Source organism: Lygodium microphyllum, chromosome 23, assembly GCF_053477565.2.
Source record: "Lygodium microphyllum isolate KBCC chromosome 23, Lygodium_microphyllum_v1.1.10, whole genome shotgun sequence".
Lineage (NCBI taxonomy): Eukaryota > Viridiplantae > Streptophyta > Polypodiopsida > Schizaeales > Lygodiaceae > Lygodium > Lygodium microphyllum.
In genome coordinates, this window is record NC_141157.1 from 74,746,372 (window position 1) to 74,770,333 (window position 23,962).

At 40.8% G+C, this 23,962-nt stretch overlaps 1 protein-coding gene across 3 annotated transcripts in view; it reads left to right on the forward strand.

The window, feature by feature from the left end:
- Positions 1–23,962, forward strand: part of LOC148016343 (putative potassium transporter 2) — a 59,992-nt gene that overhangs the window by 17,502 nt on the left and 18,528 nt on the right. For 2 of the 3 annotated variants that reach the window (XM_087664182.1, XM_087664179.1), the window contains exons 3-4: positions 15,073–15,315; positions 15,428–15,478. In XM_087664182.1, coding sequence (XP_087520308.1) covers positions 15,073–15,315; positions 15,428–15,478 — 294 coding nt within the window. Of the gene's footprint in view, positions 1–15,068; positions 15,316–15,427; positions 15,479–23,962 lie in introns of all 3 variants that reach the window. The other variant, XM_087664181.1, reaches the window with a different exon arrangement.

The following is a 23,962-nucleotide window of genomic DNA, read 5'->3' on the forward strand; positions in this document are numbered from 1 at the left end:
ATATTTTCAATTTGTACTCTCTCTCTCTCTCTCTCTCTCTCTCTCTCTCTCCAAATTCAGAAGAAAGGCATTGTGCACTTTACAATGGCATTCCAAGTGGGCAGTGAGATATTGCAATCATGGTTGCTACCCTTGTCCTTCAGGGTGAATATATTTTCTCTCTATCCATTGGCATTGATATTTGCTGATTCATCACAATGGCTAGTAATGATAATGCCTTTCTCGCATGCTTGGCAGCATTGATGACAAGCTATCCTATGTGAGCCGATATGATGAGGCATGCCCTTGTTGAAAAAACCTTGTGGAACAATGTTCCTGGCATTTAGATGAGGTTCGTGTCTCCTATAGCTAGTTCCAACTACATGTCAAGAGGTGATGCAAAATCATGTGGTTGGGATGGTTGTGACACCCAAGCTCAGATATTAATTGCCTTATTAGTGAAGAGAGGAGTAATTACTCACTTAAGGTCATATAAATGTGCAAGTCAACTAAGCAAGCATGGAATTGACTTGCTTCTCTTCATTGTGTACAAAATGATGTATGCGTTGCTTACCTTTGCAAGCAACTTGAAGATCTTCATATGGATGGAGGAGGTAATGTGGATGCTTATCTTACAAGTATTAAGGATTGTAGGGAGCAATTAAATCTTATCAAGGTTTTGCTATAATATTGCCCTTGGTGGTGGTAGTGGATCTTTTGACACCGCTCTTTATAAATAGTACTAGATATTTTATTTATATTTGTCACATTAGAATCTTAGATTGCATATCCTGTTGTCCAAATGGTGGCCAGATGAGTTGTGGGTGCAAAAGTATCATGGAAGTCAACTTTTGGTCTCTGTGCAAAGCCCTTGGCAACCAAGCATGCCTTGTGCTTGTCGAGTGTGCCATCATTGAGATACTTGGTCATATAGACCCACTTGACTTCAATTGTGCTGCGATGAGGGGGATTGAGGCACAAGATACCAAGTGCCATTCTACTTAATTGACTCCAACTCTTGCTCCATGGCCTTCTGCCAATGATTAGATTGTAGTAGTAGTTACCCTTAGTAAAGGGTCTAGTGGGTAACTTGGGGGGTTGCAGACTACCTACAAGCTGATGCCCAAGTTGGGTATGGCACTTCCTTTGCCGAAACCCATCGGGTAAAGGATTTTTAGTGGGTGAAATTCCCATAGTACCTAGTTTCCCTTCAGGGTGACTTGGTCCTTGGTGCACTCTTTGTTCGAGGCAAGGGTATTTTGGGGGGTCCTCCCGGAGGGAGGTGATTGCTTGTTCCCTAAGGAAGTTGTAAAAGGTGCATAGGGGTGGCCTATAGCACATGTAATAAGCAAGTACCAAAAAGTTTTGATCCCTTCGAGCTCTGCTTATGTGGACTATAGTGGTTGAACAATGAACGTTGGGCTATCGCGAGTTCTTTCATTGTAACCCGCACTCAACTTGGGAAAATAAAAAAAAGATTGTAGCACCTCCTTTACTGATATCGGCTTTCTGTCCTGGATGGCACAAGTCATCAAACCATAGTTAGTATAAACAAGGAGCCTCGAGAGGCATAGACTCCATAGGAGCTGGCTCAGGTGCCTAGCTATCACATGGATCTCCAAGAATAGGATGCTCCCTATGCATAGCTGGAAACTCCATGAACTGCGCATCTTGGCTCATATGGACATACTATGAGATAAGATCATAGATTCTGTACCTCTGTGATTGGGAGCTGTAGCTAACAAACACCTGTTTCTTGGAAGATAGCTCAAACTTACTCTTATGCTTCTTTGGAATATGAAATAGGAAACATTTGGTTTTAGTCCAAAATATGCCTCAAAAGGAGCAACGACAGATGTAGGTGAAAAATTTAGGATATGAATTGTAGTGGCCACTACTTTGCCCAAAGACACTCACTATCATAAGTTTCCTGCTAGAACGGTTTTTCTCGAAGATGAGCCAATCCTTAAAGTGCGAGAAAGCTTCTGATTTTTTGCTAGAGTGCACCCATGTCATCCCATTGTAATAATCCACAATCAACATAAAGTAAGGACTCCCCTTGAGGGACTTCGTCCTCATCAGTCCATACAAATATGTAGAAACAAGCTCCAAGGGCTCTGTTGCCCATCACCAAGCCTTGCTGGGAATTGCATCTCTATGCCATTCACCATAGATGCAAGATACATAGTGCGGATGGTTGGCTCCATCACAACAAGCTGGTCACAAGTTGCCTTCCTAGGATACTTATACTTGAGGTGGGTGTACTAAACATGCCATAGCCCAGATTGAGTAAGAGAAGTAAGGGTTGAAGAACTCTGCATCTTATAGACACCATTCTCCTCATGCCCTTGGCAAAGCACCTATCTTGTCTTCCCATCAAGAACCCAAAAGTATAGGAGTACGATTACGCAGTTGTCCTGTCCAAGGACTAATTGTAGATGAATCATCTCACCTGTAGGACCACTTATAGAAGTACTCGTTGAAGAAGAATTTTCAGCATTAGTAGTGCTGGTTGATCCATTAGAAACCATTGCAGTAGGATTACCATACCATAAAGCCAGCTCATCAAAAACTACATCTCTGTTGATCAAGGTCTCATGAGTGGATGGTACATAACATTTGTAAGCCTTCTTGTCTTGTGCATAACCTAGAAAAACACTCTTGACAGCTTTTGGATCCAATTTCTTCCTCTTTTCATCAGGAACATGCACGAAAGCAATGTAGCCAAACACCTTAAGATACCTAATGTTAGGCTGGTGCCCATACAACTTCTCATAGGGAGTTACATCATGAATCCCGGCTGTAGGAGTTCTATTTAACACATAAAGAGTAGTAACCACTGCTTCAGCCCAATAAGCATTTGATAAACTCTTTTCATTAAGCATTGCCCTTGCCAATCCATAAGCACATGATTTTTCATCTTTGCTGCACCATTCTATTGTGGTGTATAAGTGCAAGTAAGCTGTTTTTTTATACCATATTTGGCAAGACACCTGTCAAACTCTCGGGATACATATTCTCCACCTCCATTTGATCTTAAACATGAGATATAACATCCCAATTCATTTTCAGCATGCTTTTTGAAGTCTTTAAAAGCATCAAACACCTCATATTTGTGTTTCATAATGTATAGCCATGTGTATCTGCGGAAATCATCAATGAAAGAGACATAATATTGAGCACCACCGAAAGAAGCATTATGAGAGGGACCCTATACATCGGAGTATACTAATTGCAATGGACGAGAATTGTTCTTGACATGTCTCATAAAAGGAAACCTTGCTTGTTTCCCAAATTGACAAGCAGAGCATACATGTCGAAGATCATTGTATTTGAACTTAGGTAACCCAAGTACAACCTCTTTTTGCTGCATAGATTTCAGCTTTTGAACATTTACATGGCCAATATGTTTATGTCAAATTTCAATATCCCGTACAACTCCATCATCATGGGCAAACATGGCTTCCTTCAATTCCGGAATAGATGCATCCAACTTAAACATTCTACCATCCCTTTTGCCTTTAGCAATCAATTTGTAACCATTACCATATTCCTCGATAAAGCATCCATCCTTATTGAATCTGACTTGCAGATTCTACTTTGCATTTGTCAACCGACAAAAGATTTTTAGTGATCGATGGTACATGAAGCACATCATGCAGACTCTTTTTCTTGCCGTCAGGCATAAGCAATGGGACCTCACCTGCATGCTGAATATCATGCTGGATATCATCCCCAGTGCAGACATATCCATGAGAACTTGCAATCAACTCATCAAACCATTCTTCGTGGGGTGTCATATGATTAGAGGCCCCTAAATCTATGTACCATTTCTCATCTCTGCCTTGCTTAGGCACATTCTTTAATACATGCTTTATAGCAAACAACTTGTCTCCTCGATCATCCTGAGCACACTGGAAGATGCATAATTTCCATATTGTTTGCCTTTTTCTTCCATGTCTGCTTGCTTCTTACGATAATCTTTGGCAATATGCCCATATCTGCCACAATAATGACAGTCTTTGTTCTTGTTAGACTGCTCATTTGATTGCTATGATCCATCACCTCTGCCTCTAGGTGATCTCCCCTTGCCTCTAAAGTTGCCAGATCCTCGCTAGCCTTGCATATTCGAGCTATTCCATGCATTTTGTTGCTGTTGTCCATAGGTATTTTGAGTGTCTTCTTGACCTTGAAAAGAACCGCGGCCTCTGCCACCTCTGCCATGCTGGCTAGAGTAGAGAATAGTGTGTCTGCTTTGAGACGAATTGAAACCTGTGTTTTACTTCTTCATGCAACAATAATGCAAGCAGTTCATTCCAATCAGGGGGTTTTACTCTTATAGAAATAGAAGTATCAAATGCCTTGTACTCCTTGCCAAGCCCATTCAATGTCACTGTAATCATATCATCCTCTCTCAAACACTACACCCAATAGTAGCTAGCTGGTCGGCTATGGTCTTTATCTCCGTCATGTATGCTTGAATGCTCTTGCCATTTCTGGATATATTATTAAATTGCTGCTTAACTAGTATCTTTCTTGCATGCGTGACATTTCCATAATTTTTAATGAGTGTATCCCAAGCATCTTTCGGGGAACGACAACTGGTAATTTGCATAGCCATTGAATTAGAAATACACAAAGAGAACCAATGTAGTACTTTGCTAGCTCTTGCTGACCACTGTTGGTGAGCTCTTCGTTGATCCTGTGTTGGATTTCATTTAGGTAATTCGGGTTTAGCTTTAGTCCCCGTGCATAAATCCCAGTATCCTGTGCCAATCAGAAAATTCTGCATCTTGAACTTCCATAGTGCAAAGCTTTTGTTATCAAGCTTCTCACCGACAATTTGGGTGGTGTTATCAATGCCTTGAGCATTTGCTATATTTCAATAGAAAATTTTTAATCAATGCTTGACTCCTCGCAAACCAAGATGTCTTATTGACCAATTTTAGTCTCCAACTTTTATAATAGTCTTTCCGAAATCATAGCATCCGATTTCAGTCTCCAACTTTTATAATAGTCTTCTCGAAATCATAGCATACATATGCCAACACATGTAGAGACCAAGACATGATTATATCGACATTCATACATGCTCTGTCTTCAAGAACCAATGCCATATAACTCCTGTACTGTTCATGTATAGCCAATAATCATGTCAATGCAGTTGATTTTCAGCTCCAAAAGTCAGCATTCGATGATCTTTTGAGTTCATACAACATCCAACATATATATGTCCATAATCAAGGTCCATAGATAGTATCCAATGTCATAGATTGCTTCAAAAAGCAATAAATGCTTGCTGTCCACAGCTCAAAACAGATTTCCAGTCTGTTAAAAACTTCCAAAGCTGAGCATTTGACACTCCAGAATCATGCTCAAATGCATGAGAATAAGAACATATACATTGTTAGGATGAAAGCCACCAGTGCCCTGGAACCACCTGCTTTTGACTACAGTAAATAGCCAGTCTGCATAGGTCTGTGCTAAATATCTCAAAATTTGTGAAGAATTTGAAAAAAATTTATTCTGCAAAGTTATAGACCATGTTGAAGTATGAGTAGTGTTGCGCCCATCTAGAATTAATTGCATTTCACCCTTACCTTGTATAGGAACCGAAGAACTATCATCAATTAGAATATACCCATGCATTGGAGGATACATATAGGCAATGCCATTTGGAGAAGGAGTCATATGGTGGGAAGCACTACAGCCCACAATCCACTCTTGAGTTTGTGGGGTCATCAATGCTGCATCAAACGGATTTGGTGAAGAAGGCTCAATAACGTCCAAATGTAGAAATGTTGCTGATGGAGTAGCCACCACTCTAGAGTCCTTTCTTGTCTTTTTCTTCTCCTCCTGCTTGTTGGTGTCCTTCTTATCCTTGTCAAAACAATCTTTCTTCCAATGATCTATCTTACCCAAGTGTGGCAAGTGGACTCCTTGTCCTTCTTGTTCTTGTCTTCCTCCTCTTGCTTTCACTTCCCTTCTTTTGGGAAGCTTGACCTGTTAGAGCCTCAGATTTCTGGGACTTCGTACCCTTCAATTGTTCCTCTTGGTCAATTTGTGCTTTGTCATACAATCGTGTTTGTTATTTGTGGACGAGTTTTTCTTTACATGGCATGCTCTTGCATATGGTAACTCACGTTCACATTTCTGCTTTAAGAGAGGGTTAATATGTGTTGGTTGAGCTTCTCCACTACATTTACTTCACTTCTTGATCTGTTCTCTTGTATGCTTTGTGTGTGTGAATTGCGTGTTTGAACTACTGAATCTTTGATTATTTTGGTGTATTGACCCAAGTACTCTCTCATACCCTTCAATTCTCTTCACTTCATCATTCAATGGCTCCTTGTACCAACTTTGACAAGAAGCTCAAAGGTCCTAATTGTTTGACTTGGTTGTCATAAAAGCATCATTTGTGCGTAAGCAGTTATAGTACCTTGTTTCATGTTTCACTCCTCCTCAACAACCTTCTCTAGTACTATCCAATTGGGACAAAGAAGAATTTGAGGAAGTTGTATTTGATTGGGATATAGATGATGCTAACACATATTTGACACTTTGAGTATTTTCAAGGCAATCCTAGTGGTGGTATATCCTATGAGAACTTTTTTGAGGTTTGGGCAGGTGTGCGCAAGGCTCTAATTCATGTACAAGGCTCTGATGAACATGTGGGTTGGGACATCGTATGATCAGCTATAGACCATGTGTTTCGAGCCATTGCATTCTATTCAACCATTTTTTCTTTGAGTGACCCAAATGTGAAATTAGCTTCACAATATGCAATGTGCCCATCTCAAAACTCGTTTGGTGGGAGTGGTGCTTTAGAAGGTGTCCTTTGAGTATGATCGTGTGGTGAATGAATGCCTTACAAGCTTGGATGTTGATGATGTTGAGAAACCACTTCTTCAATTTACACACTTCATTTAGGGTTTCGCATTGACAGCCTATAAATAGGTATTCACTTCATTCATTTTCACCATCCCACCACTCTTCAGTCTTTCTTTACCCCTCTTCCTCCATCATTAGATAGGTACCCTTTGCTTCTCTTACCAGCCCCTTCCATTGTCCTCACACCCCTTTAGGAGGACATTGTGGTTTGTGGCTTGTGGCTGCCTTCACCCTTCCTCCTTTGCTTTAGGCGCCTTGTTTCAGCATTAGGCCTTGCATTTGGAGCATCTTCCACCTGGTGTCACTATCATTTGCTGGGCGTTAGCACCCTTCTCCTTTACGCTCCACCTTCACCTGCGTTTTTCAGTCAAGGTCTTCTCCTTGTCTGGCATCATCATTTCGAGTTTGGCATCAATATCCTAGCCTTTGGTGACAGTCTACATCACCTAGCGTCAGTGATTTCATCACTCATCTATCTCAGGGGCTGTTGGGACTTGCGTTTTTGCAGCTTGGGTCCTCCTTCATCACCTGGCATCACTCATCTATCTCAGGGGCTGTTGGGACTTGCGTTTTTGCAGCGCGGCTTCTCCTCCATCACTTGGCGTCACTCATTTGCACAGAGGCTGTTGGGACCTGCGTTTTTGCAGTCCGGTTCATCTTCCATCATTTGGCGTCATCATTATCCACTTGGCATCAACATTTGGGCTGCTCTCCTTGCATTTGATAGCTCCGACACTTTGGGATTTGCATTTTGTTGCCCAAGTCACTCCTCGGTATCAGAGGACTGTGGTTTACTTCCTCGATAGTTGGTGATCATCTTCCACATCTCTGATAGCATTAGAGGATTGTGGTCCGCTTCCTTGATAATCGTCTTTCGCCTTCTAGTGATTATTTCAATAGCCCATTGCCTAGAGGGGACTGTGTTTCGCTCCCTTCACTTTCATTGTGCAGATTTCCCATAGGCGTTGTCGCTTGATTTAGATAGGACAATGTAGTTATCTTTTGAGCTTCGGCTCCGTTGTATCAACTTTTCTTCTCATAGCATGATTCAGTGCATCATCCCGTTTTTGTGTTTTTGAGTTTTTCTTCTCTCTTAGTGTTTGCCGTACACACTTTGTGCTACTCCCTGGAGACCCTATTGTCTCTTTGCATTGTCACTTATGTTGACATGTTATCTGAGCATACCTATTATTTTCAACAGATGACTTTGGTAAGTTTTTCCAAAATATGATTTCTATGTCATTGGAGTATGAGTTTGCACTTGTGCTATAGGGGAGATTGCCATCTCATATTGACAGGATGAGCACTCGCGGCTTCAGAGAGAGATGGCATGCCACATGAAGAAAAAGAAGGGGATAGTGCTACTACTTGGGTATCCATGGTCCTCTCTAATTGATGGCATGCCACATGAAGAAAAAGAAGGGGGTAGTGCTACTACTTGGGCATCCATGGTCCTCTCTAATTGTCATTGCTGTATGTACTATGATGTAATAGGTTTTGGCAGATTATTGCTATGGTATGGGACAAGATGATGGTCTCTTGGGGTTTGCATTGCATGTATATGCTGCAATTCAAGATTCATTTGAGATACAACATAGTTCCAGCTCATGTCTTCTTGGGTCCACCCTAGACATGGAGGCTTGAGGTTCATTGTATTCATATCAACATAGTCTGTTTATGCATTCATTTATATATTCATTTTGAGTTCTCTTCACCTTTGAGTTATATTGTCTTCATTGTGTTTCTGGTTGTACACTTTGAGTTTATCTTGTTTGTTTTGGTAGTTTCTTACATTGTATCGGAGCTAGATACACTCGAAGATATCTAAGCCTTGATTTGAAAGCTTGACATTGAATGTAGGGTAAGGTTAGGCACGGAGATTGAGGCAGACAGATCTTACGTGGAGTGAGAGAGTGCGAATGAGTAGAGTAGAGAGTGAACACGTTTTTCGGTACAATGATGAGTGTATTACTTTAGGTTTTTAGATAGATATACGTATGAAAGTACAATGTGCTAAGGGTGTGTTCGCACCCGTGCACATATAAAAGGCACGATGGCTCTTTATTCCGAACAACCACCCACCTAAAGGCAATGTGCCTTAAGAGGAGAAAAGTAAGTCTAGGTATGTACAAAGCTGAAATAAATATATCTATCCAACTCCCATCATCTGTCGGCAATGAGCAAACCGCTCTGTTGGGAGACCTTTCGTGAGAAGGCCTGCAGGGTTATCATCTGTATGCACTTTGATAAGCTCAATGCTTTTGCTGTCAAGTACATCTCTAATGAAGTGGTACTTCACCTGTATGTGCTTTGTCTTTGCATGAAAGATAGGATTCCGTGCTAGCATGATAGCACTTTGACTATCACAATGGAGAACATGTAACTCTGTGATGCCAAGCTCTCCCACCAGACGTGAAAGCCATAAAGGCTCCTTGTATGCCTCAGTGGCAGCTACATACTCCGTCTTTGTAGTAGACAATGCAACACACTTTTGTAGCATGGAGATCCAAGAGACTGCTCCTCTTGTGAAAGTAAACACATACCCAGAAGTGGACTTCCTGCAGTCTGCATGACCAGCATAGTTTGCATCCGTAAAGCCAACAATAGATGCCTTCTGCCTTCTGCTTTCCAAAGCAGATGCACAACTCCTTTGTGCCTTTGAGGTATCTCATAATACCTTTCACTGCATCCCAATGCTTCTTGCCAGGGATTGCCATGTATCTACTAACCACTCCCATTGCAAAAGCAATGTCAGGACGTGTAGCAACCATAGCATACATCAAATTGCCAACAGCTGAAGCATATGGTATCTTGGTCATTTTAGCCTTCTCATCATCAGATGTAGGGCTGTCCTCTGCATTGAGTTTCACATATGGAGGCAATGGAACCCCAATTATTTTTCCCCCCTTCATATTGAAACGCTGCAAAACTTTGGAGATATACTCCTGCTGAGATAGATAGACTAAGCCTTTCGATCTATCTCTGAGTATTCGCATGTCAAGAATGTGATTTGCATCACCAAGATCCTTCATGTCAAAGCTGCCATGAAGAATTTGCTTCAGTGAATCCAAGGCATGAGTATCCCTGCTAGCAATCAGCATGTCATCTACATACAAAACCAAGATAATCAGGCTGCCATCAGCTGTCTTCTTGGTGTACAAGCAGTGATCCACTTGACTTCTATGAAAGCCTTGGGACTGCATGAATGTATCAAACTTATGATACCATTCTCTTGGTGCTTGTTTCAGCCCATACAAACTCCTTTTGAGTTTACATACCATTTTTTCTTTCCCTTGTTCAACAAACCCTTCAGGTTGCTGCATATATATATCTTCATGCATATCACCATGTAAAAACGCAGTCTTTACATCCATATGTATGAGCTCCATATCCTCAACTGCAAGCAAACCCAAAATGGTTCTCAATGTAGTCATCTTGACTACAGGAGAGAAAATCTCATCAAAGTCAATTCCATGCTCCTGCTTGTACCCCTTTGCAACCAATCTTGCTTTGTACTTGGGTGAGGAACCAGAAGTGACCATTTTGTAAACCCATTTGCATGGAAGGGTTTTCTGCCCTTTAGGCAACTGCACCAAGTTCCAAGTGCCATTTTTTTCAAGAGATTCTATCTCTGACAGCTTGGCTTTATACCATTTCTTGCTGTCCTGTCTGTCCATTGCTTCCTTGAAGCAAGATGGTTCACCACAGTCCGTCAACATGACATACTCAGCCACATTAATTGCATCAGGAACAAATTTGTCAGGTTGTCTAGTAGCCCTAGACGATCTCCTAACCCAATGGTCATTGTTTGCTGGCTGTTCTTGCAAATTTCCATTTTCACCATGCTGTCCTGGTATTTCAGCCTGCAAATCAGTATTAACAGCTTGCTGTCCTAGCTGTTCCTGCACATATAATGGCTCATTTTCATGGGCAATAGCTGGCTGATCATTTCCTGCATTTACAGGTTCATTTACAGTAGGTATTTGCTGCTGTACAGCTGGCACATTTTGCTGTCCAAAAGGTATTTCTTCCCGGAATACAACCCTACGGACCTCCTCAGTCCTTTGGGGCTGTTTGTGCATGCGATCTTCCCGGAAGATAACATCATTGCTGCGTACTATTTTCCTTTTCTCGGGATTCCACAATTTATACCCCATTTCACCCTCGTCACCATATCCTAGGAAAATGCATTTACAGGACTTTGGCTCAAGTTTGCTGCGTTTTTCTTTATGAATGTGCACAAAAGCCTCACAGCCAACCACTTTCAGATGAGCATACGAAGGTGGCTTCCGCGACCACGCTTCTTGGGGAACTCCCGCCCCCTAAAGACCTGTTTGGTGATGGATTAATCAAGTGAACGGTTGTCGTAACAGTCTCTGCCCAAAAACCATGGAGTAATACAGCATGAGACAGCATCGTATGGACCTTATCATGTATGGTCCGATTCATACGCTTGGCAACTCCATTTTGGGGTGGATTATGAGGGAGAGTGAGCTCCCTCTTTATCCCTTTGCTGTCACAAAATGCTTGAAAGGCTTTGGACACATATTTCCAACCATTGTTAGAGCAAAGACACTTAACTGTCTTATCTGTCTGATTTTCAGCCAATGCTAAGAATTTTTTAAACTTGTCAAGCATCTCATCCTTGCTACGAATAGGATAAACCCATACGTTCCGTGTAGCATCATCGACAAAGGTGACAAAATATTTATTTCCCCCTAAAGATAATCCTGGCATTTGACATACATCCGAATGTACTAACTCTAGAGGAGAATATTTCAAAGAAAGAGACTTTTTGTGAGACGTTTATGCATGTTTGCCATAAATGCAAAGATCACAATGCTCAAAATCAGCATAACGAAGACAGGGCAAGTAACCCAAACGAGAAAGCACTTTCATTCCTGTTTGACTCATGTGTCCCAACCGGCCATGCCACAAAGAAACACTTGGCTGCTCGGTCACGGCAACAACATGGTCACGCACACTAGATACGTGAAGTGGATACAACGTGTCACTCTTGCAACCTCTGGCAATAACCCTAGATCCCTTACAGATCTTTCATTTTCCATCACCAAAGGTGGTATGAAAACCATCATCATCTAGCTGCCCTATGCTAATCAAGCTCTTCTTGAGTTGAGGTACATGCCGTACATGCTAAAGTGTAAAGACAGAGCCATGCTGAAACTGTAACTGCACACTGCCAATACGTGCAATCTCACATGCATAGTTGTTCCCTAGATGGACAACACCATGTCGACCCCCTGTATAGGCGGAAAACCACTCACGATGAGGGGTGACATGAAAGGAAGCACTTGAATCAAGAATCCAGGTATGCATGTCATCATCTGTTTTGCGAGCAGAGCATGTGTACCAAAATGTGAAGAGACAAAGAGTACATCACTCCCACTGTCATAGTCATGAGTGACTACATTTACCTCTTCAATTTTTACATTGCTCTTCTTAGGTTGACTGTCCTTCTTCTCTTCCTTGCAATCATCTGTCTTCTTGCCTTTTCCTTTCTCTTTCTTCCATTTGTAGCAGTCACATTTAAAGTGACCCTTCTTGCCACAATGATGGCATTCAACATCTTTGCCATGTGATTTACTGCGTCCCTTGCCATCATATTTGCCCTTTTGCTGTGATCTGCCCCTAGTATGCAAAGCATTGGAAGACTTACTGGATGCATTGTTGCTGATTCATCTCTTCCATAAGTAGAGCACTCTCTACATCAACACACAAAAGGATCACATTAGAACTGCTCATAGCAGTCCTGAATGTATTCCAACTCTCTGGTAGAGTGCAAAGCAAGAAAGTAGCCTTAAATTCCTCATCAATCATGAACTTCAAGGCAATCAGCTGGCTGAAAATGAAGTTAAACTCACTCAAGTGAGTAGATATTGTTGTACCTTCTTTCATACGCAAATCCATAAGCTTTTTCAGCCAATACACTTTACTTGCAGCACTCTTCTGTGCATACAGTTCTTCCAGTCTAGTCCATATAACATATGTAGAATCCAAACCTTCAATGTTGAAGAGCAGGGCATCTGAAATTGATAGCTCTATGGTTGAGTGTGCAAGTTTATTCGACTCATCCCAATTATCCTGATCCATGTCCGCGGGCTTTGCCCCTTTGGTTTTGATCGGCTTTGCCTGCTTCTTTTGTAACAGGATATGGTAGCACTGTTTTTGCCACACTGCAAAGTTATGTGCGCCTTCAAGCTTCTTTATATGCATCAAATTACTGCTGTCATTACTGCCAGCCATGGTTTTCAGCCCAAATATGACCAAAAAACCAGTAGATGCAGGCCCAAACTGTCACCCAAGTGACCAAGGTACAAACAAGTACCAATCAGTAATAAATGACCACGCAGAAGTACAGATTTCAGAAGCACCAAACCAAGTGCTACAGCATTATTCAACTGATTACAGCTGTTCCAAAGTGTGCATCACATTACATGAAAAATCCCAAAATTTCAGCTGCAATTTCTGTTGTACATGTACCCATGGGCATAAATTTGTGGTCAAAAGCCCCAAAATTTTGTGCTCAAAGCGTCAAACACACATCTACATTTCCTTTGTCATGCATAGGATTGTCCAGTTTTGCCAAAATAAAGCAATTTCAACAAAACCCCCAAATTTTATCAAGTTTTGATGTCCAAATTGTGCGGAATTCAACCTTCATGTACATAAAATGACCAAATGTTGCACAGATTTTGCCTAAATCGCAAAAGCCCCAAATTGCACGGGGTCCAATGTGCCTCAATGTCGAGAAATTGCGTCAATTTCAGCCCAATTTGTGCATGTACATGAAAAGCCCCAAATGTCGGGGACAAAATGTCACAGATTCCTGCAATTTTTGAGACAAATATCACTGTTGCATCTTGCTCGCACCAAATCTGGACGAATCCTCAAATTTTCCAAGTCCTGCGTGCACTAATTTCAGTGAAATTGAAAGAATTTCACTAAAATGTGAAAAAACCCCAAAATTCCCAGGCAAATGTGCACCGACTTTGCAATTTCCGAGTCAGATTGTCCAATTCTGTGTTGAGATTCCCAGATTTGAGAAAAGCCCCAAATTTCTGAGCCGATTTTGCACAGATCTAAGATCTTGTGCTTACACGCCCGAAACCCCGTTAGTGGGTATAAGCAATTAAAAAAAAAAAGAATTTTTTGAAAAAGTTCTGATGGGGACAGGTACGTTGACCCACCAGGCGTCGCCGTGAGCCCGGAACCCCGCTGGCTGGCTGCGCTCGTCAGCGCCCGCTGCAGTCGCGTCGCCTGACCGTCACGCCGCCTGTTCACCGTTCGCACTGGTTGCCGTGCCCGCCGTGCAGTCGCCCACTCACGCGCAGCTGTCGCCTGACCGTCATGTGACTGACCTATCTAGTCGCCTGCTGCAGTCGATTGTCACTGCCTGTTGCTCCTGTCGACTGCCTCTCAACTGCTACTCGTCGGACTCCTACAACACACGAGCCTGCCTGCAACCTGCCCGTTGCTGCTGTCGACTGCCTCTTGCCAGCTCTGATACAAGTTTGTCGCGTAAGGTTAGGCACGGAGATCGAGGTAGACAGACCTTACGCGCAGTGAGAGAGACAGAGAGAGTGCGGGTGAGCCGAGTAGAGAGTGAACACGTTTTTCGGTACAATGACCAGTGTACCACTTTAGGTTTTTAGATAGATATATGTATGAAAGTACAATGTGCTAAGGGTGTGTTCACACCCGTGCACATTTAAAAGGCACGATGGCCCTTTATTCCCAACATTGAAGAGAAGTAAGAATGTAGAAGGGAAGATGCATTGTAGAGTAATGAAGTGGCTTTGGGTTCATGCATGTGAAGTCAAGGGGTCATTTGTGGTAATATGGGAGGGGAGAGGAGGAGGGAGGGAGGTTATCTTCTAGTTTATTGTCTTGATTGTGTTCTTTTAGTACATTTTGAGGTTATCTTCTTTATTCAAGTAGTTTCTTACATTGTATCAGAGCTAGATATACTTTGAAGATACCTAAGCCTTGATTTGAAAGCTTGACATTGAAGAGAAGTAAGAACATAGAAGGGAAGTTGTCTTGTAAAGTAATGAAGAGGCTTTGGGTTCATGTGTGTGAAGCTTAGGGGTCATTTATGGTAATATGAGAGGAGGGAGGGAGGGAGGGAGGTTATCTGCTAGTTTAAAACATGCCTATGCTTGTATGCATTTTTTAAGACAGGTGGCACTTTTGCACTCTATTCTCTTTTTTGTCGCCATGCAAAGTTGAACATTTTGCCAAATCGACAAGAGGTGGATGAAGAACTTTCTACTTACAACTTAGGAACATCTAGGAGAAACAATAGACATGCTATTGTAACTTGCCTTGAAAAGTACAAGATTGTACAAAGGTTACTGCTTATTGTGGTTCTCCTTGGAACATGCATGGTGATTGGCGATGGTGTGCTCACTCCGCCAATTTCTGGTATTGTTTGTTTCCTGTGTTTACTAATTGTGTGGTATTGTTTGTTTCCTGTGTTTATTAATTGTGTAGGACTTATATGCTGTAAATTTATAACTTTTCCTCTTGTTGGCAGTGCTATCAGCAGTATCAGGCATCAAGGTGGCTGCAGAAAACCTTAATCAACGTATGTAGCTTCTTCTCTGATCAATTAGACTGGAGAGTTTGATCTAGTTTGGTTTGTGAAAGATTGTCTCTGATGGGTGTCTGTGCTTCTCCAATAGCAATAAAAGGGCTTTTTGTAGCATACAGAACCATAGCACAAATTGTTTGTGGGCAGATAGATCAGTTTATGGGTGAGTTGTGGAAAGTTCTTCTTGTTCCTCAGCAGACGAATCCAGCCTAGTCCAGCTCAGTAATTAGCCCCAATTTCAGCCCCCTTGCTATAGGAGATGGTCTGGTTTAGTTACATCTATTGGCATCCCCATTGGAAATCAAGTTTGTGTGCGAATTATTTGCTCTGCTCATTCACTTCTCACTATCAAAGATGTGTTTACAACAAGAGATCTATAAAAAGTTTCATGTTATATGGTATGCCATTGAATAAGGATGCTACTAACAATGAAAGCTTTATCTTGGCAATCTCTCCAATGCTCCCAGCTCCCCATCCCCATTACTCCCAAAACCTAAAATACAGGATCATGATAACATCATGTCCTCTATTGTGCAAATCAAGAAATTCAGTGTCGATCCATTGAGAATTCGGCACCTAAATGTTGTTTAGTTGTTTCTTGCATTGTGAAAGAATTAGAAATTTTGGCAACTACTTTTTGTAGTTACTGCTCACAATAGGAGGAGGTAACCATGATGCTTAGGAGCAAGTTGCAAGTTGCAACTTAAGTATATAGACTAAAACTCAAATAGAAGAAGTCTTGAAGGTCAAACCATGATGCTTAGGAGCAAGTTGCAAGTTGCAACTTAAGTATATAGACTAAAACTCAAATAGAAGAAGTCTTGAAGGTCAAGGCAGTTGCAGTAGAGTTGCTAGCTTCTTGCAACTTAAAGCTGGACACAACACAATAGCTAGAACTTTTAGGGTCCATGCTGATGTGGTTGAAGCAAGTTTGGCATAAAGAGCGCACACTTCTTGAGTTGGAGCTACAAACCCCCTTCTTGTAGCAAGCCCAAAGCTTTGATAGAGACTTTGAACTTCTGTCATGATAGAGCTGTTGTGCATATGCTTTTCTTGTTGTCTTGTGTAGGCACTGAGAAAAATTCAATCCTCTACATGGAGTTTTTCCTAGACATAGGGTAAGGGCTTGATTTAGTTACATCTGTTGCACCTTTGTTGGAAATCACACTTGAAGAATTTATGCCTATAAAGGATAGTTTTGAGCTTGCTTATGTCAAGTGGCCTCTTGCTAGAAATGTTAGTACATAATTCTCTTTGAGAAAATATGGTGGGATTAGAATATACTCTTGTTGCATTTTTTTGTCCTTTATTGTGTGAAAGAGATGGAGGGATTTTGTGACATTTAGATGCCTTCGTCTTGACAAATTCAGCCAATCTAAAGAGAGCTTGCATTGTTGGATATTTTTTAGGGGGGTTCCCAAAATTGTCTCCTCCCTTCCACTAAATTGGGCACCTTCATGGAATATTTTGGGAGTTTTTCTTTAAGTGCTCCCTTAGCCCTACGATAGTGTATTTGAATGTGCTTAGTGTGAGCATGGAAAATTGGATTCCATTGAGCTATTGAAAGTGCATGTAGGATACAATCGTTCAATATTAAGCTACAAGTAGTTCTTGATAGTCTTTAAAAAACTATTCCAATATCCATTTAGAATCTAAATGAGTGTAAGTTTTACATTTTAAAAGGAACTTTTTGAAAATGTTCATTTTTCGTCTCTTGATCATATGAAAAACTATTTGCTTTTGTTAAAGTATCTCTTCCTGTTGATCTACTTCAAATAGATGCTCCATTTACAAGTTCCAATGGTGGAGGCCCTGCATAAAGTTTCAAGAGATCAATACGAAAAGCATTGTGAATTTTGGAATCCTTTGGATGTTGTAACCTGTAACAAGCATCATTATTTTCACTCGTTTGAAATGGATCATAATTTCTTGTTTCTAGCTTAGTAACTTGCGATGAAAGCTTGTTAGAGTTTCTTAGACAAACGTGGATAAATTTCAGCCACACCCAATCTTGTTCTTGTAAAACCAAGTGCCTTGTTTGCTTATTTGCATTTTTTTGTCATTTTTCTTAAGATATTTAGCTCGTTTAACTTGGGCAAAAGCTGTATCTATTTTACGCATGATCTCATTGACATGAAATATCTCATTCTCTATTTTGAGAATAGATAGTAAAAGTGGTTTTTCATGTATGTTCTCAAAGGGTGCTTTACTTGCGGAAGTATAAACTATGTTCTTATAGGTAGATTATGCTAAAAGCAAATATTTTTCCCATTCCTGGTTGGCTTCATGGCAATAACACTTTAGTATATCTAAGATTGTGAGATTTGTTGAAATATGGCTCTCTAACAGGCTCATGTGAATCCTCCTCTATTTGATGGAAAAAGGAGAGATATATTTGGACCTATTTGAGGGAAGTAGTTGGATCCATGTTACTATGATGTCACTGATGATATAATCAAGCAATTTGCCTAAAGCCTATAGAAGTGCCTTATTCTTATTGTAACCAACAACTCTTTTTTTAAATCAACATAAATATAATTCTACTTTACATCTAACCTGTATATGTGAAGATATGGTAGGTTTTGCATCGAGAAAACATAGCATGCACAACCAAGATTAAAACATAAAGGCTTAGACAAAAACATGTTGGGTGTAAAGGTCCTTTACGCTCTCCCGTGTATATACTACTTCACACACGTGAACTCACCCTAGCAGGTGTAAGTGTACCGTACCCTAAGTATAAATACATTCTTTCATTCTTTGTGTGTACCACACTGGTACACACCTATCCATCGACTCACTCTCACTATCTCACTGTTCAACATTGTTCAGTTCTGGATCATTGAGCTCCTCGATTAATGCGCCTGCTCTTTGCTCTCTCTCTCTCTCTCTCTCTCTCTCTCTCTCTCTATCTGCTTCCGCTTCAACTCTACAAACTGGTATCAGAGCCAATGGCTCATGCCAGCTAACAATGCAGTTGTCACCATTGTGACTAGGTGTAACAGTCTGGCGGGTTGTTGAAGAGCGGGCAACGAGTCAACAGCACACGAGGGAGCAAACAGTCGACATGGACCAGTGTGATGGCAGGCGAAGGGTCGGGTGTAGGTGTAATTGGCCAGGCGACGACTTCACGACGACTTCACGAGGGGCGAGACAATTGACTGCTACGCGACGGACTGGAGGCATGTGTCAAATGCGCACATGTGACGGGCTACAGGGGGCTGCACGAGTCGACATGTTGTCATGCGACGTGGCTGTACGGACGACGGGCAGGCCAACGGCCCCAATATTTTTTTCTTAAAAGCAAAAGTTTTTCAGTTTGATTTATTCCCCCTCTTTCGGGTGTTCACGCGAGCAAGCATAGAGCATGAATTTGCGTAAATTTGGTCCTTAAAATTTGGGGCTTTTCCCAGATTTGGTGCTAGACATATGGGTCAGTGACTCTTGATCCATAAATTGCAGACATTGAGTGCACGGGTCTTAGAAATTTTGGGGATTTTTAGATGCAAGTGAATTTTTTGCTTGTTTTAGCCAATTTCTTGGAAATTGTGCACTCTTGGATCTTGAAAGTCGGGGCTTTTGCAAAAATCGTGAAATTTCTGCAACATTAGCCCGTACTTGATGCTCGAGAAGATGTATTGATGCAATTGGAGTAGATTCACTGCAGAAATTTTGGGGCTTTTCACATTGGTAATGTATTTTGAGTCGATACTAAATAGATAGTGAAATTTGCAGCAGATTCACTATTGAGTGGGAGTCTTTTGAGTTTTGGATGCTTCAAATGTTGAAAAAGGGCAACTTCTCTTGGTACATGTATTGCTGAATACTCGCTATGCAGTGAAACAGTGGTACAACATTTGGGTCATTGTATTTGGGAATTTTGGTGATGTATTATTGAAGTAGGAGTTGTCTTTAATGCAAATGTATCAGTTTTGATTCATGTATATGCTATAATTAGTATTTGAGACTGAAATTGCAGCTAAACATTTGCTTCTTGGACAGCTTGGAAGTACAAGAGTGTGTACTTGCTGTTACAATTCAGCAACCTTGCTATTGGCTGAGAGCATTCAGCCCTTTATTGCAGTTGTGTATTGCTAAAGATGACTGATAGTGCATCCATATCTGACACAAAGTAAATTCGATGGCAATGGTTTTGATCTTTGGAAAGATCATATGTAGGGTATACTCTTTCTAAAGGATTGTGATGATACTTTAGCAAGACATAAGCCTGTTGCTTTGTTAGATGAGGATTGGGATAAAATGAATAAAAAAGCATTCAACCCTTTATTGTAGTTGTGTATTGCTGAAGGTGGCTAGCAGTGCATCCATATTTGGCACAAAGTAAATTCGATGGCAATGGTTTTGATCTTTTGAAAGATCGTATGCAGGGTATACTCTTTCTAAAGGATTGTGATGATGCTTTAGCAGAACAGAAGCTTGTTGCTTTGTCAGATGAGGATTGGACTAAAATGAATAAAAAGGCCATTACTTACATTAAAATGGCCGTCACAGATGATATCTTGGTTGATATAAAGGGGCTTGATATTGCCAATGTAGTTTGGGAGAGACTCAAGGCTACTTACGAGAATACAACTCTTGTCAATTAGGTACATCTCATGCGGAAGTTGGTCAACTTGAAGCTTGATGAGTCCGAGCTTGCCTCAGAGCATTTGAATGCTTTCACTGGTATTTTGAATCATTTACAGGATGCAAGTTTGCTAGTTTTGATCCTAAATTAAGGGCTATCTTCTTGCTCATGACCTTATCCGATTCATGGGAAGCATTGGTTGTGTCATTGAGTAAAATTCCAACTTGACATTTGATAGTGTGCGTGGTTCTATTCTCAATGAAGAGATTAGACGGAAGGCAAGTGGAAAAACAGTGGATTAGTCTACAATGTAAGAGGAAGAACTGAAAAAAGTGACAAGGATGGCAGCTCTACCTCTAAAGAGACATAAAAAGCAAATGTGGTATCTAGTGTTGTTATTGAGGAAATAGAAGAGGATAAAGATGCTGATTTGTTGGTTGCATTTTTAGATCCTCTTGTTATGACAGTGCAGGATATGTATATCACTAAAACAGATGTGATAGATGCTTTGTTGTCAGCTCATGATGGTTTGTCACAATCGTCGATTGTTGGGAGCGGTGCTTCTTTTTATGTAACTCCATCTCTGGAGTGCTTTTCTACTTATGCAGAAGGTAATGTTGGAAAAGTCTACCTTGGCAACAATCATGCATGTAATATTGAAGGAATTGGCACCATACACTTGGCTCTAGAAAATGGTCAGTAATTGATTCTTCATGATGTTAGGTATGTACTTGGCATTAAGAAGAGCTTGCTTTCTGTTGGGCAGCTAGATAGCAAAGGTTACTTCTCTATTTTTGGTGGTGGTATGTGGAAAATATAGAAATGATCTATGCTAGTCACTAGAGGTGGTAAAAAGGGGACTCTGTATTATCTCTACTGCAAGGCACCTCGTGGAAAGTTTGTTGCAGTTGCTGAAGTAGAGTTACACATGGAGTTATGGCACGAGCGTTTTGGACACATGAGCCAAAATGGTTTGCAGGCACTTTCTTCACTTGGGAGAGTTGATGTGAAAAACTCAAAGCTTAACTTTTGTGATGATTGTGTTCTTGGTAAGCATGTAAAGAGTCCATACTCTCATGGAGCCTCTAGGAAGTCATGTATCTTGAATTTAGTCCACCGATGTATGCACCATGTCAATAAAAACTCATAGCAGTTTCAGTTATTTTATGTCTTTTATTGATGACCATTCTAAGAAGCTATGGGTCTACTTACTTAAGCAGAAAAGTGATGCATTGGATGCTTTCAAAAGGTTTTATGCTTTGGCTAATACTCAAAAGTGCTTAAAGTTAAAATGCATAAGAACTGATAATGGGGGAGAGTATGTATCTAAAAAATTCAATAAGTTTTGTGATATAAATGGGATTAAACGAGAGCTTACAGCTCCTTACAATCCATCATCTAATGGTGTGGTTGAGCGAATGAATCACACATTATGTGAGACGATTCGGTGCATGCTGTCCACAGCTAATCTCTTGCAATTGTTTTGGAGGGAGGCACTTAAAACTGTGGTACATATTTGCAACCTATCTCCACATTGTGCACTTGAAAGTGGCAGTCCTGAAGAGATTTGATGGGGCAAACCTGCTTCATATGACCACTTAAGAGTCTTTGGCTACGAATGCTATGTACATGTACCTCTTGATAGCAGAACCAAACTTGACATGAAATCTCATAGAGGTATCTTTATGGGTTATGGAGATGAAGGTGAAATGGGCTATAGAGTTTGGGTTCTAAGCATGAAAAAGGTGCTATGCAGCCGGGATGTGGTATTCAATGAGTCAAAGATGCTAAAAAATGTCACATCTAATGACTTGGACAAAAAGAAAGTTAAATTTCAGCATGATTAGTTACTTGAGCAGCCATCAGCCACTGAAAATTCAGGTTCTTTTGATGCTGATTATGACAATCAACGTATCATTATTGAGCCAGATAAAAATGGGTATCAAGGGGATGATGAACGTTAGCTTGAGCACCGAAATCAGCATGCTGAAAATGAATTATAGCAGTCTGAAATTGTATTATAGCAACCTGAACATGCAGTTCACCAGCCAAACAATGAGGTCATTGACATTCCCTTGGATGTGGATCCATTACGTGATAACACAGATCATTGAAGAAGGTCTACACGTGTCAGAAGACCTATACAAAAATTTGATCCTTCTTTGGATTGCATTTTGCTCACAGATGAAGGTGAGCCTCTTACGTATAAAGAGGCCTTATCATGTGCATTAAATAAAAAGTGGGAGCTAGCTATATAGGAAGAAATGAAGTCACTGTATCAGAATGATTCTTGGGATTTGGTTACATTGCCCAAGGATAGGAAAGCCATTCCTAATAAATGGGTCTATAAAATCAAATGTATGGATGGCAAACCCAAATACAAAGCGAGACTTGTGGCTAAGGGCTATACACAAAAGGAGGGCATTTATTTTCAGGAAGTATTTTCTCTTGTTGTCAAAATGACCACTCTTCGAGTGTTATTTGCCATTGTAGCATCTATGGATCTTAAACTTGATTAGATGGATGTTAGAATTGCATTTCTGCATGGTGATGTGGAAGAAGAGCTATACATGAAACGGCCCGAAGGCTTTGTTATACAAGGAAAGGAGCATTCGGTATGTAAGCTTAAGAGAAGCTTGTATGGTTTGAAACATGTTCCTAGACAATGGTATAAAAAGTTTGGTGCCTTCATGCTTTCACATGGATTTAAAAGGAGTAGTGTAGATCACTGCTTATATATTAAGAAGGCTGATGATGGAAGCCTTACTATACTTGTTTGGTGCCTTCATGCTTTCACATGGATTTAAAAGGAGTAGTGTAGATCACTGCTTATATATTAAGAAGGCTGATGATGGAAGCCTTACTATACTTGTGCTTTATGTGGATGATATGCTTATTGTTGGTAAGTATAAAAGCCAGATTAATGCATTGAAAAGACAGCTGAATTCAACCTTTTCCATGAAGGATTTGGGTGCAGCTGAACATATTTTGGGCATGCGTGTAACACGAGATAGAGAGCAACAGCTCTTATTTCTCTCACAAGAAAAGTAGATCAGCAAAGTTGATCGTTTTTCTATGGCTGATGCTAAGCCTCTTGGTGTACCTTCTCCACCTTATCTTAAGCTTATCAAAACAGATTGCCCAAAAGATGATAAGGCAGCCTATACTACGAAGGGTGTTCCTTATGCTTCAGCTTGTGGTTCACTCATGCATACTATGGTTGCCACTAGACCTGACATTGCTTATGCAGTGGGAGTTGTAAGTAGGTTCATGTCAAATCTGGGCAAAGCACATTGGAAAGTAGTGAAACATATCTTATGGTACCTTAAGGGCACACAAAGAAAACGTATTTGCTATGGCAAGGGTACGTTAGATTTGCAAGGGTATTGTGACGCAGACATGGCAGATGACTTGGATACTCGCAAGTCTACTAGCGGGTGCATCTTTACCTTGACTGGTGGAGTTTCTTGGTGCTTTATTTTGCAAAAAATAGTAGCACACTCTACCACTCAGTTGAATATATTTCAGCCATTGAAGCTTCAAAAGAAGCAGTTTGGCTTGGTCGTTTGGTCAAGGATTTTGGGTTGCCCACCATTGATGTTCGGTATCATTTTATTAGACTGGTTTTGGATGATGGTCTAATTGCCCTGACTAAGATCAAATCACAGGATAACCTTGCAGATGTTCTCACTAAAAGTCTTGCAAAGGCTCAACATGAGCATTGCATTAGACTTGTGGGAGTTGGTTAAAGGTTTGCTTAGGATCTTTAAGTGGGAGGTTGTTGGGTGTAAAGACCCTTTACGCTCTCCCATGTATATACTACTTCACACACGTGAACTCACCCTAGCGGGTGTAAGTGTACCGTACACTAAGTATAAATACATTCTTTC